This window comes from Mus pahari, chromosome 11 (genome assembly GCF_900095145.1).
Source record: "Mus pahari chromosome 11, PAHARI_EIJ_v1.1, whole genome shotgun sequence".
NCBI classification, from domain to species: domain Eukaryota; kingdom Metazoa; phylum Chordata; class Mammalia; order Rodentia; family Muridae; genus Mus; species Mus pahari.
The window spans coordinates 32,522,382-32,535,904 of NC_034600.1; the positions used below are offsets into that span (position 1 = coordinate 32,522,382).

A 13,523-nucleotide genomic window follows, 5' to 3' on the forward strand; every position below is an offset into this window, starting at 1 on the left:
CTCTCTCTCCTTGTTAGCTCAGTACATTCTGAGAACTTCAGAAGGCCTTCCCACTAGACACTGAAAACAGGCCCATGATTCGTAATGGATCCAGCAACGTGGGCACAGATGGGATAGACTGGGCTCAAAGGTAACTTCTGGGCAGATCCAGGTGTGGCATACACTGGTCGGGCAGCACAGAGGGAACCTCTCAGCCCTGTCTCCTCAGCGTCGTCCCAGTGATGCCTTATAACACTGTCACTTAAAAAGTGGCCTTGTGTCAATGCCTGGTGGACCAGCTTGGAGAAACACATTAAGAAATGGTGACATGTACAAATGTCCTAGAAAGTGTACACACCCTAGAGAGCATAGCCTGCCACAACTTGATTGGCTACCTGCCTGCAAATCAAAAGACTCTTGTCCTTTTCTCCAGTGAAGATGGATCTGCTTTTCAAGGCCCTTTTCAAGGCCCTCGTCCATCTTCCAGGAACTTCTCTACTTATCCGATTACCCTAAAAAGTCACCAACAGCACCTCAAAAGCTGTTTCCCTTGGGAGAAGTACACTCCCAGCTAGGATTTAGACACTGTGTCTTAGCAGGCCTTATTTAAGTTGGTATTTGTGCCTCAGACGGCAGCCTTATCATTCCAAGTACTACCTGGTAACGGCCCAGAGAAGATGCCAATCTGCCCTGCCGCAAACACTTCCTTGTAGTCCCCCACTTCAAGGATCCTTCAACGACTCCTGACTCCTTTCTGTTCAGAGCAGCAGTTTCTATAAATGACTGGTTTATGAGCATTCATTTGAGATGTGCTGGAGGTGACCTCCCAAAGCCCTCAGGGACTCTTGCGTGCTGGGCCGGCGACGGGGCGCCTCTGGGAATGCATTGCATTCCCACTGGGGTCACACACACCCCAACCCTTGCCTGGGGGTGGTGCCCCACCAATCACTGCACTGGAGCTATCCTAGAGCCCAAAGGTGATTCTGGATGGAGAGGCGCCTTCTTTTACCCTCTTGTAGGTGCAGAGTGAAATGTTTTCACAGGTGAGAGACACTGAAGCATCCATTTGGTCCCACGGGGCCTATATAGTGCTCCGCGTGGCTGAGAAATACCGCACAATGTGAAAATGGCTCACATAGGGCTTAAGAATTACTTGGATTTAATTCTTTTTCTCTTCTCTCCCCTCTCCCTCTCTTTTTGAAGAGGCCGCACAAGGACTGGGACAATCCAGTCCATTCAAATCGTCCGTCATTCCTCAGCAGAGCTGACGGAACTAATCCTCCTTTGAAATTAGTACACCACCGTCTATGCAGGGCACCGTAGCCCTCTTCTGTGTATCAGCCCCAGTATGAAAATGGATACTGACGATCTATGCTTACTTTTATAAGTCAGCCTTACAAAAGACATTTAATCCATTTATATTAAACTACAGTGGCGAACTCCCCCTTCCCCAGACAAATAAGCCCTCAGTAATCAATTCATTTGTAAAAGTCCTATCTGGCTTTGGGCTTCCATGTATATTCCCCAGTGAAGCCAGAGAGTGTCATTAAGAAGAACATGATGACCGGCGGCTCCTCGGATTTCCCCCATCCCACCCCATCACCCACCACCCCGCACCATCCCAAGTCCTTCGGGGTACACAAAGCTCAGCTGTGCCTCCTCTCCAACAAGCAGCCGAAGGCAAGCAGGAGGAAGTGAACAGTTGCAGCTCAGCCCTTTGGCTTAGGGCCTGACTATGCTTGGTGCCCCTCTTCCTTCCTTGCCTGTGTGGTTAGTCTCAGGGTAGGCAATCTCTATGGCTCACAGCCACATCCATGCCTCCACACTCTTTCTTCCCCGTTAAGGTCAAAAGCAGCTCCCAAGGATAACCCAGTGCTCCTGAATCCATTACCTAGTAAACTCAGGGTCATATGCGGTGATGCCCTTGGCCTCAAATCCCAGGCTAGGCTGAGGTTCCTCGATGCACTCTCTATAACTCTGGGCACCCCTGTTAAATACTGTCTGCTGTGGTTTGGAACTTTTGGAATAGACCATTCATCTATCATCTCTAGGTATCATATTTTAGGCCGGTCCACAGAACCTCCTCCCAGGTCCTGCATTCTGGGTGCTCATCCATATGTTTTGAGCCCAAGCCCTGGCCCCTCTCCAGCTGTCTCATCCAGATGCAAAGAGCCACAGATGGCGTTGCAATGACAAGACAGAAAAGCACGGTAAGATGCTCTGACCCACTGGCTGCTTACACAGCGGTGCTAATCTTCCTGAGTTACCCATCACAAATAGTAGAAGCAGGGTACTTCATTGAAAAGCTTGGCACCAAGGAGTACAAGCAGAACTTACCTCTTGGCCCTGCAACTATGCTCCCCTGCTAAGGGCTGACAAGCAATCGAAATGGCCAGCCCAGTAAGCTAACTGCTACTGGATCACAGGTTGTTTGAACTCTCGAAACGAGAAGCCTGTTCCGGGCTCTTTCTGCTTCCGGAACTTCCTGAACTTAAAATGGCTAGCTGAAGGCCCACCTGCTTTCAGAAAGGCATATGGCTTGATCTAAACAAACAGCCCCAGCAGAACACTGGCTTTCATACCGCCTGCATTACCAAAAATGTTTATTTTGACAGACATTGCTTGGTAGAGTCAGTTCCAAAGCACACACTCCAAAATACTTTAAATTGTATAGTAATTATAAATCCCCCTACTTTGTAAGACTCGGAAAAATAACAACAACAACAACAACAACAACAACATGTCAACAGCAACAACAAACTCCATAAACGTATTCAGCAGCCTGAAGCCTAAGTGGCAGAAGGCCCAGGGAGCTCTCTCTAGTCATCCAAGACAAAAAGGTGGAGACAGGGAGGAATCTTGAGGTCAAGGCTAACCTCTGCTACAAAGAGAGTTCAAGGCCAGCCTGGACTACATGGTGAGGCCTTGTATCAAGCTAGTAAATTAAATAAAAAGATAAAATAAAAAAGTAAAACCAAGATAGCTTAAAACCTGCAAAACCCGACATCTGACATTTCACAAATCCCACCACTGTTATTTTCCCACAAACCATAAATTAGCATATTACTCTGGATTGCAGTTATACCAGATATCTGTGTTAATTGCGAGGAGTTAGAAACCACCGATTTCAAGGTCCAAAAAAGCTGAGCCGGAAGTGAATGTCAAATGTTGCAGAGCCTTACCTGGTGCTGGCTGTCTCTCATTCCATTCTGTTGAGATTAAAATCTCTATCGCTTTTATGAGGTGTTCAGTATTATCAGAGCTGCAACAAAGAGCGTTTTGTGAGAACCATCATTTCTAAAAGTAATTCTCTTTCCATTCATCTACGTCCTATTGATGTGTGTGAAGTAAGTCCGCAGAAAACGTGCATCTGTGAGCGCCATCCATTTACGGCCACTCATCAGCTCTCACCCGTACCGCCCAAACCTTCTTTTCAGCCTTCGCTTACCTGGCGGCTGGAAATCTGAAAAGCACGGGGCTGAAAATCTCAGAGAGGACCCTTGCATTCAAAAGGTTTTTGCTGGAGGCTTGAGAGAGCTTGAAAAAATGCTTGAGCAAATACTGAAGCGTAAGCCAACACTGATGAGATATACTAGGCGACCTGATGAGCTTCTTCAACAGCTGGATGCAGTCTTCAGGGCTCTGTACTTCTGCAGGTTCAAAACAAAACAAAACAGGAAACAGAGTAAGGCTCGGTGTAGGTGCCGGTGAGCCAACGCTTTGACCATTTCTTCTCTCTCCCTTAGCTACACGAGGAGGCCCACACAGACATCTTCAGGAAACGTACCAAGGACATTTGTCCTTCTTAGTAAGAAATGCATTGTGAGAAAGTAAAGATCTCGGGTCAAATGAAATACAAGAAAACTCTTCTTGTAAAAAAACCACAAACTGTTCTGGGTGTGCTCTCAGAAGCCTGGCCTCCATCAGGCAAGCACCAAGCATGATTGGCTACTTCCTCGGATCATCAGATAAGTAGCACAGGTTATACTTTGAAGGTCACGGACCACAATTTCCTGTCCCCAAAGTACTGAACAGAGCCTTGGCTCCTGATGCTGAGTCTTCTACCCTCGATACATTTTGTTCTGGGTGTTCAGGGAAGAGGGCAAGACTATTCCCCATCGTGCACTCCAGTTCTAGGTCTCTGAATCGGGTGCTAGGACTCGGATGGCCGTGGCCGGCACAGCTGCAGTGGTCCTTGCACAGAGGGATCAAAAGTTAACAGTTAGCCAGTTTCACACTTGGGCAGGCTTCTGAGCAAACCCAAATCTGGGTGTCTTCTATCAGATGCTGTGTGGTAGAGGAGGAGATCTGGGGTGGCAGTTCAGTGTCCCCTCAATGCCTCCTACTTAACCAGGGCCGTGGCACCTCCTAGAGTGCCAAGTGTGCCTACATCCCAGTATCCATTCTGAGAGGTCTGAAAAGAGAGAACCAACCTTGGGCTAAAGACATCATCTCATTGTAAACAGCTACAGGAATGACAGGATTTGGCAAGTCCGCGAGATAGCGTTTGAAAGCATCCGCTAAAACGTGTACGTCAATCATCTCCAAGTCCACTGAGGCGGCATCTGGGAGAGAAACAATTTAAGACATAGTTGAGGCACTCAGACTTCCTGTTGGGCCAGTTTTGCCAAGTGTGGGGCTTAAACGAGACACAGGGAAGGGAGAGCGACACAGGAGAACAGAAGCCATGGCACACTGACCACTGTTTCTTCAAAGGGTCATTCCTGAATTTGGGACAGAACAGCTTTTCTTCGCGGAGTTCTGTCTCACAATCAGCCTTTAGCTATCATGCATGCTAGTCCCATATTTCTTGGGGCAATAATAATAATAATAATAATAATGTCACTGTTATTGATCAGTTAATACTCTGCACTGCTAAGGTGGCATCCTCTCCATGCCTTTATTAAAAGTCGAAGGCCCAGTGTTCCATAAAGAACATGGTTTAGAGAGAGATCCTGTAAGGGGTGATTAGGTTAAACAAGGTTGTTGGAGTGGACCCTAAGTCCACTAACTGCCATCTTTATAAAAAAAAAAGACAAAGTCACAGACACAGGGACTACGGGAAGAGAGGAAAGGCCTCAGAAAGACACACTGAGAGGCAGCTATTGGGAAGCCAAGAAAAGGAGCTGCAAAGGAAGCCAACGGGGCCTAAACCTTCATCATCTTGGATTTCCAGCCTGTAAGGCTGTGTGAGAAATACATTTTATTCAGTTTTCTGGAATGGTTCTGCCCTGGCTGAGGAGGCTCTGCCCTGGAAATGGCTAACCATACAATCAGTGCCTCCTCAAACCACAACAGGAAGAAGAGACTTCCCAGGTTCTCCCAAATCTTTTTTTTTTTTTTTAAGATTTTTTAAATTTTATTTATATGAGTACACCATAGCTGTCTTCAGACACACGCCAGCAGAGGGCATCGGATCCCATTACAGAAAGTTGTGAGCCACCATGTGGTTGCTGGGAATTGAACTCAGGACCTCTGGAAGAGCAGTAGGTGCTCTTAACCGCAGAGCCATCTCTCCAGCCCCGGTTTTCCCAAATCTTAACTGATGAATGCCGCATGAAATTTAACCCTAACAGAGTGGTCAACTGAACATCTAGATACGGCAGGCTTTTAGCAAACACGCTCCAGATTACCTACAGAACAATTGGAGTAGTCTCAGGAAAGCAAACCATTTCTAGATTAACCTATTGAGCAATCTGAACAGGCTCAGAATGCCTCCCCTCAGGATGCTCCTTTCTAACCAGTGAGCATTAAACTAGCTGGGAAGAAAGAGAAGAGGAGCCAATGTCCCCGATAAATCCATCAGCTGGGAAGGCGGTCAAGCCATTCGGCACAGGGGTAACAGTAACCAAAAGTACTTTTCTGTACATGTGAGGTGTGCACAGTTCAGTGCTTGGGATGGGAAAAAGAAATGAGGGCCAATAGAAAGCAAGGGCACTGAGAGCAAGAAGGAAGGATCCAGGACATCCATACGAGAGAGGCGTTGGACAATGGGACATTATCTGGGGAACAGTGTGCTCAGGAAGAGGACCTGACATTACTCATTCTCTTGCCTTCACTACGGCACTGGGGGTTCTGCTGCCAGGGAGACATATGGAACAAGATAATATCAAGATATAACCCAGTGTGTAGCTGGTTCAGGCAGTGTTTGGGAGATGAGAAATATAGGAGTCACTTTAAGATGCTTCTACGTCGCTTTGCATAAATCCATGATACAAAATGACGGAATTATACATCAAGAGCCATTCCAAATATTTCTAGAAATTCTTTCCTAATGATTCCAACCCAAAATTTATTTAACTTTAAAAAAAAATGAAACTCAAAGATCAATTTTCACAACCAAACATGTTTATAGAATTCAAGACATACTAATATTTGTGTATGTGTACATATGTGTATGTGTGTGTCTGTAAATGTCTACAAACATCCTAAAGATAGACACATTGAGGATGGAAAATTCACGTCAAAGCCTTCCATATTTCCCTCACACTGTTTCTACGGAGCAGGAATCTCTGTGTAGATAAGCCATAACATACAATAGTGTTGAATCTGAGCTGAGGTCTATGTGGCCTGACAACATGGAATGCATACACAGTGAGAAGCATGAATGTTGTATGTTCAGGACTAAGGCTAGCGACAGTGAAGTGTGACGCGTGGGTAAACCTGGCCAAAAAACGTCTTAGAATGGTACGTGTCTGATTTTCGACTTAAGTCTTAGCTCAGAAACCTTTATTGTTGCCAACTTCTCTATGACCACCACATGAGGTTACCCATCCTTTTATGGGAAGTGACCCACAAACTGAGAAGCTATGGGAATCTGGGGTGAGGCTGAGGTACAGAAAGTCTGTCATTCCATTAAACAAACCTTGTCCCACTAAGTAGCCAGATGGCCGTGACCCTGACACCACAGCCTTGTTATAAATGTACATAGGCCAGGTCATGGAAAAATTGTAAAAGGTTAAGACCTAAGAGGATAACTGAAATACCCTAGAGAGCTAACCAGACAACCCAGCACATCCTAACAAGGGTGCACAGGCCATGCTGAGCCTTTGCAATAAAGGGTCTAGCCTGAAACTGAGCAATTATTTGTGAAATGATGTAATGCCAATTAAGATTACACGAGCACCGGAGGTTTCTGGCTCCTCTAGATGTGGCCCTTGTACGCCTCAGGTCTCTCTGCCTTGAAAATGGGTATCTCTAAACTTGCTCATCCTGAAAAAAAATGTATGCAGCACCATTAGGAGATGTGTATAGACTTCAAGGTGTTCCAGTCCCGTGCTCCTCTCTCAGGCATCATCCCCTTAGTGGGGGGGCTGATGAGCAATACCTTCACCAGGACACCTGGCAAGCAGTTTGTATGTTTTATGTGGCTCACGTCACACTTAGGGAGCCTCAAGGTCAAGGACAGAGTGCGCCTCTCCCCTGCCCGTCCGGCCTTGCTCAGCAGCCAACACGGGAGCTGTGGCAAACAGTTCAGGTCTGGAGCCCTGGGGCAGGCGTTCACTTCCTAGACTTTCTTAAGAATCTAGGAGCCAGGCATGATGGCGCACGCCTTTAATCCCAGCACTTGAAGGGCAGAGGCAGGTGGATTTCTGAGTTCGAGGCCAGCCCGGTCTACAAAGTGAGTTCCAGGACAGCCAGGGCTATACAGAGAAACCCTGTCTCAAAAAACCAAAAAAAAAAAAAAAAAAAAGATCTAGGAGGCTCGGTCCATGGAGTCTTCACAGTGTTTGAATGAAATTACACCACACAAGTCTTGGGATAGACTCCCCATGTATATAAATCCATGGGAGTTGACAACAGACTACACTTTGTTTTATTTATTATTTTTTTGTGAAGTGACTTCTCCCATGCCCTGGGTTTTCTGACATGTGCAATATATGGTTCCTCTTCTGAATTAATACCACCAGGCAGCTCTTAGCTACCCACAACTAAGAGGCAGTGGTCCCTCGCTTCACTTCTCACCAAACTACTGATGGGTAACCAGTTCCTTCAATGCTTCACTACTCTAGTTCCCTGGGGAAGTCCCTCCTCCCCCCAACCCCCAGCCAGCCACGGGTTGATCTCTATCTGGTTTAGTGGTTCCCAGGGCGTGGGGGTAGAGTAGGAAGAGTCTGGCACTATTTGGAGACTGTTCTTGACTGTCGTGACTGGGGGTGGCTGCTACTGGCACCTGGTGGGTAAGGCTGGGGATGTGGCTAAATACCCTGCAGTGAACGTGACATTCTTCCACTCTTGATCGGCGGAACACAGTCAGAGCGCCAGGTTTAGGAAGCCATACTTGAGTTAAGAGTAACCAAAAGGTGTCAGGAGAAAATTTAGACCATTAAAACTCAAGTAAGACAACAACAACAACAACAACAACAACAACAACAACAAAACTTGTTTTAGGGTAAAATGAGGAAGTTGAGTGGAAGGCAGGGGCAACCAGAAGAATATAATCTGGATATAGATCACAGCTTTGCCAATTTACCACCAAATCCTGTGAAAGGAATTTGCTTAATCTGGGCTTTTGTTGCTGGAGACAGAGTGACTAGCAGCAACATCAAGTTAACATGAGATGCTGTAAAAGGACAAGGAAAAGCAGGCTGCTGCCCACCTCTGGCTGGCTGGCACTGCACATTTACACGGGTACTTGAAAGCCAGCGTCTGTCAGGTGGGACGGAAGCTCTCCGCGGACACTCTAATAACTTGATGGACTGAAAGGGCCACCACCCGGAGACACTCTGGCGGATGTGCTCCCAAGTTTCGATAAGGTTTGCTCTTTTTTTTCTGCTAGGAAAGTGTACTAGTGTTCTACATGTGGGTTTTGATGTCAATGGGGAAGGAAAGCTACCTGTCAAAATACATGATTGACGTGAGTGAATCTTGGTGGTTTACGCCATCTCATGAGTGGTGTGAAAAAAAAAAAAAAGCAAAAACTTTTTCCAAAGCTAACCCGGATCGTTTTTTTCTGTATTGGTAACATTAAAACCTTAACCACAACTTTTCATAGTTTCATTAGTTTCTGGTGTCTTTACGTTTCCTGTGACTTTTAGCATGTGTTCAATTTCATTCCCCCCCCCCCCACAAACCCCTTTTTGGTAACCAAAACATGTAACTCTATTTTAATTGGCAGAGAGCAAAATTCAGCGTTTCCTTAATACCCTGGTAAGGCTTCTGCCCGTCAGCTCCCAGTGACCCGGTTGGTAAGAGCATGGGGCACACACAAAAGCAATGCTGCTCTCCCTGTGCGTGCTCAGCTGAGTTCAAGGCACCCGAGAGACCCGAGTTCCGACCCTTGGTCGGGCTTGCTTCAGGTGAAAGCAAGCACTGACAAGCGTCTAGTCTAGTTCTTCCCTCGAAGAAACACCTTGTGTAGAAATCCCCTGAGTTGCCTCATCCTGAAGGTGCTTCTCTCTTCAAAGGGTTACCTTGTGAGGGTCAGGTGGGCATCCCCGGGCCTGCATAGTTTGGTCGGAACCTTGCTCAGAATAAGAACAGCAGCAATTGCAACTCTTTCATTTAAAGATATAAAACTTGGGTAAATGATACCCAAGTTTGTGGCAGAAAGCTACAAGAAAGAAACAGAAAGGGACAGAATACTGTGACGGGATAAAAGGACTTGAGAGAGAGAGAAGCTGGCACAAGAAGAGTCAGCTGGGGTAAGTTGTACCACTTTACCCTGTATGGAAAAGGAGAGAGGAAACCACGTGAAGCCACCATTTGGCAGAATGAATTGGTGTCTCTTAAGTAATGGTGTGTTGGAGCTGGCTCGGCTGGTGCTGGTTCAGGAGCCCGAATGTTCTCGATTTCTCCCAACTCCACGTTCAACGACATGTTAGTCATCCTGAAATCCAGCACACAGTAGGGATATTCAACGCTAACCTGATACTTTCTCTCTGCAGGGAGCAGGGTTATGGGTACATTACCGAAGAAAGCATCCAATGCCATGTTTCTCGATGTGTACAAGGTGTGAAAAAGTAAGCTGGTGAGCAAGACAACCAGCAAGCCAGGTGGGAGGAAAAGAGAGACAGGACAGGGTCAGAGGACACCAGGAGACATTCCTTAAATGACACAGACTTAAATCTTTTTGGCTGACCCAAATGAATGAGATGTGACTGACAAGCAAGGCTCAGGGACAATGACAGAGACACAGAGTTAGGCAAATGCCAAAAAGACTGTTTCTGCAATTCCTGCTCAACCCCAGGGGCTTGTGTGTGTGGAAAGGGATGAGCGCTTATATTCCATTCCCAACTCAGAAGACCTATGGCCAAGGTGTATAGGCTACTATCATGGGGGCAGAAGGAACTCCTACATGTGAGTTGAAAATCCCTTTGAGATTTACAGTGCTGTATGAATGGGGGTGAGGTACATCATCAGAAACAGAAACTTTATTCTCATTTATAACAGTCCCATGACACTCACCACAATCAAGAAGCTGTCGTAATTCTGCAGGGCTGCTGGAGCTCTGTGCTCTGTATAGAGTTGAACATTCCAGTCCTAGGACACAAAACAGACTGTGTATGCAAAACACAGCTCTCAGGAGAACCTGTGAGCCTGCTGCCAGAGGGACATTCCAATTTCCATCCGGTATCTATTCTAGATGTGTACTAAATATTCTCGGAAGCCAACCTCAACAATTAATTTATCTGGTATGTCAATAATTTTGGCAAATCCAGTGGACTATTAAAGAGCAGGATCTTAATAATCATCTTTATTAAATTATAACGAATTGAATAGCTCCCACATAGTAAGCACACATTAGTTTTTGAACAGCAGTTCTCAACCTGAAGATCATGACCCCTTTGGTGGGTGTTGCCTAAGGCCATAGGAAGACACAGATATTTACAATATGGTTCATAACACAAGCAAGACTACAGTCATGAAGAGGCAATGAAAATAATTTTTTTTTTTTTTTTGGTTTTTCTAGACATGGTTTCTCTGTATAGCCCTGGCTGTCCTGGAACTCACTCTGTAGACCAGGCTGGCCTCGAACTCAGAAATCCGCCTGCCTCTGCCTCCCAAGTGCTGGGATTAAAGGCATGCGCCACCACGCCCAACATGAAAATAATTTTATGGTTGGATTTCACTACAACTGAATTAAAGGGTCTCAGCATTAAGAAGGTTGAGAACTACTCACCGATCTAGAGTTAGAAATTATTAGCCAGGATTTCTTCCCAGTACAGAGTCCCCATACAACTAGTACATGTACAACATAGCCTCTATCCACAGCACTTAGTAAGACGGTCATATAACGAGTAGCCCAGAGATACTTATAAATTATAACAGTCATGAAATAAAACCTGTAAGAAGTCTGGTTACCTTTCTTCTCAATGGCTTCCAGGAGCTTTATAAGGAGAGGCGGGGCAACATCAGGAGGGGCAAATTGCTCAGCCAGATCAGGAAGGGTCAACGCTGAAAGAGAGACATTCCCAGCATTAGATTTCATGCAAAGCAGTCAAGTGCATTCTACCACAATGAAGAATATTTAAATACAAGTAATTCAATTACTCCTAACCATAGGAAACTAGAGTCTCCTAAAGGGATCCCTACGCCAGGCTGCACACTGCTGGGGTCCCAGAGACATATCTGTTGTTTCCTTCCAGAGAGAACTCTCTGAATGCTCATCAAGAATCCCAGAATCATGCCGGGTGTAGTGGCGCACGCCTTTAATCCCAGCACTTAGGAGGCAGAGCCAGGCGAATTTCTGAGTTCGAGGCTAGCCTGGACTACAGAGTGAGTTCCAGGACAGCCAGGGCTACACAGAGAAACCCTGTCTCGAAAAACAAAAACCAAAAACAAAACAAACAAACAAACAAAAAAACCCAGAATCCCCTAACAACGGGCTTCTGATGTTTTCCCTTCTGGGGCATCTGTCCTAGGACAGACTGCCCTATGTTAGGGCACCTCAGAGTACAGACTGGGCCTAGGTGGAGGAGCCCCAGGCTAGACTGGAGCTTGCATGTTCAGGGAGAATAAAGAGATGATGCTTCAGCCCCACGTCCTGAACACAACCAGGGGAGTCCAGAGACTCTGAAAGCAAGCCTGGCTTCTATGTTATTATGAAAGAACTGTTGCTCAGGTAGGCAAGAACTAGATAAAATCTTGAGATAGGCTGTTACCATGGTCCATAACTGATATATCTGAATTCCTAGTAGCTTGGTATTCTTTTGTGCCCTTGCACCAAGTTCTATCAATGCCAAGGTATCAATGCAAGCCAACACAAATGACCACTGGCCACCCAACAACTAAGTAAGCCCCTGTGTAAATGTCAAAAACCTTTGCTTGCATATGCATGCACACACACACACACACACACGTGTGTGTGTGTGTGTGTGTGTGTGTGTGTGTGTAGGAAATGAGATACTTCAAATAGTTTTAAGATGCATTTCCTATTATGTGTATGAGTGTTCTGCTGGCATTTATGTATATGATGTATATGCACCACTTGTGTGCCTGGTACTTTTGAGGAAAGACAATGCATTAGATTCCCTGGAACTGGAGTTACAGATGTGGGTGCAGGGAACTAAACCTGGATCCTCTGTAAGAGCAACAAATGCTCTTAACCAAGTACTGTGATATGCTGCGTCTTCATATGTTATGTGTATATTTTACCAATGGCAACAATACAAAACAATCAAATGGGATGACAACCTCAAATGACTCTCTGTGACAAAGTTACAGTGATGAACCATGTTCTTATTCCAAAAGGGGGTGGGGATGGTTGAAGTAAAAGTTTTCAAAACTATGCCAGAAGAGGGAGCTAAACATTTCACCTTAAATTTCTCAAACTCCAAAATATAGGTTGTGAATCTTAATGACAACATCTTCTGGAGTATCTTGTCTGTCATTAATGCATAAGTTCAGGTGTTTATAATTAGCTAGAACAGACAGTTCATATACTCCTAGAAACACTAAATGGTCATAATTAGGTTTCAGTGCTACAAATATTATAAGATGTGTATGATGTTAAGAAAATTTCTAACTAAACCCATTGTTAAGTACTAAGGATCAGCACTGATAATGGCAGTGCGGGACTGCAACCCAGCACTTGGGAAGCTACAACTGTAAGGTCACAAGGTAAGAGACAGCCTGGGCTATCTCCTAACAGCAAGACCTTGGCTAGAAGAAAGCAAACATGCAAAGCGCACACACACACACACACACACACACACACACACACACACACACTGACACACCAGCAGCAACAGCTGTAAAGGGCAAACCATTTCATTTCCTTTGATAAACTATAAACCACTTCCCTTGGCTTCAGAGTGTCAGCTCACAGCAGTATCCTCTCCCACAAATACCTTCCCTTCTACATGGAACAAAATGAAGGTCATCCTGTCCACATACATATGTACAGAAGAAACTGAAGCTAAGGAGAAGAGGTACCCATCAGGATTCAGTACAGGGTCTTTCTGCTAACAAGCCTCAGCACAGCCCCAAATCCCAAACCCAAGGGTAAGTAGTTGAGACACATACCCATACTGCACTCACATAACTAACCCTCAAGTCCTCTCCCTTCACATGTAACATAAGCATTTTTCATTGGGAAAAAA

General features: G+C 45.6%; 1 protein-coding gene across 2 annotated transcripts in view; it reads right to left on the reverse strand.

The window, feature by feature from the left end:
* The window catches only part of Pik3r1 (phosphoinositide-3-kinase regulatory subunit 1), an 84,740-nt gene that overhangs the window by 16,793 nt on the left and 54,424 nt on the right, over positions 1-13,523 (reverse strand). For both annotated transcript variants that reach the window (XM_021208273.2, XM_029544114.1), the window contains exons 3-7: positions 11,284-11,376; positions 10,387-10,461; positions 4,413-4,544; positions 3,428-3,629; positions 3,162-3,241 (exon numbers count right to left, since the gene is read on the reverse strand). In XM_021208273.2, coding sequence (XP_021063932.1) covers positions 3,162-3,241; positions 3,428-3,629; positions 4,413-4,544; positions 10,387-10,461; positions 11,284-11,376 — 582 coding nt within the window. The remainder of the gene's footprint in view (positions 1-3,161; positions 3,242-3,427; positions 3,630-4,412; positions 4,545-10,386; positions 10,462-11,283; positions 11,377-13,523) is intronic.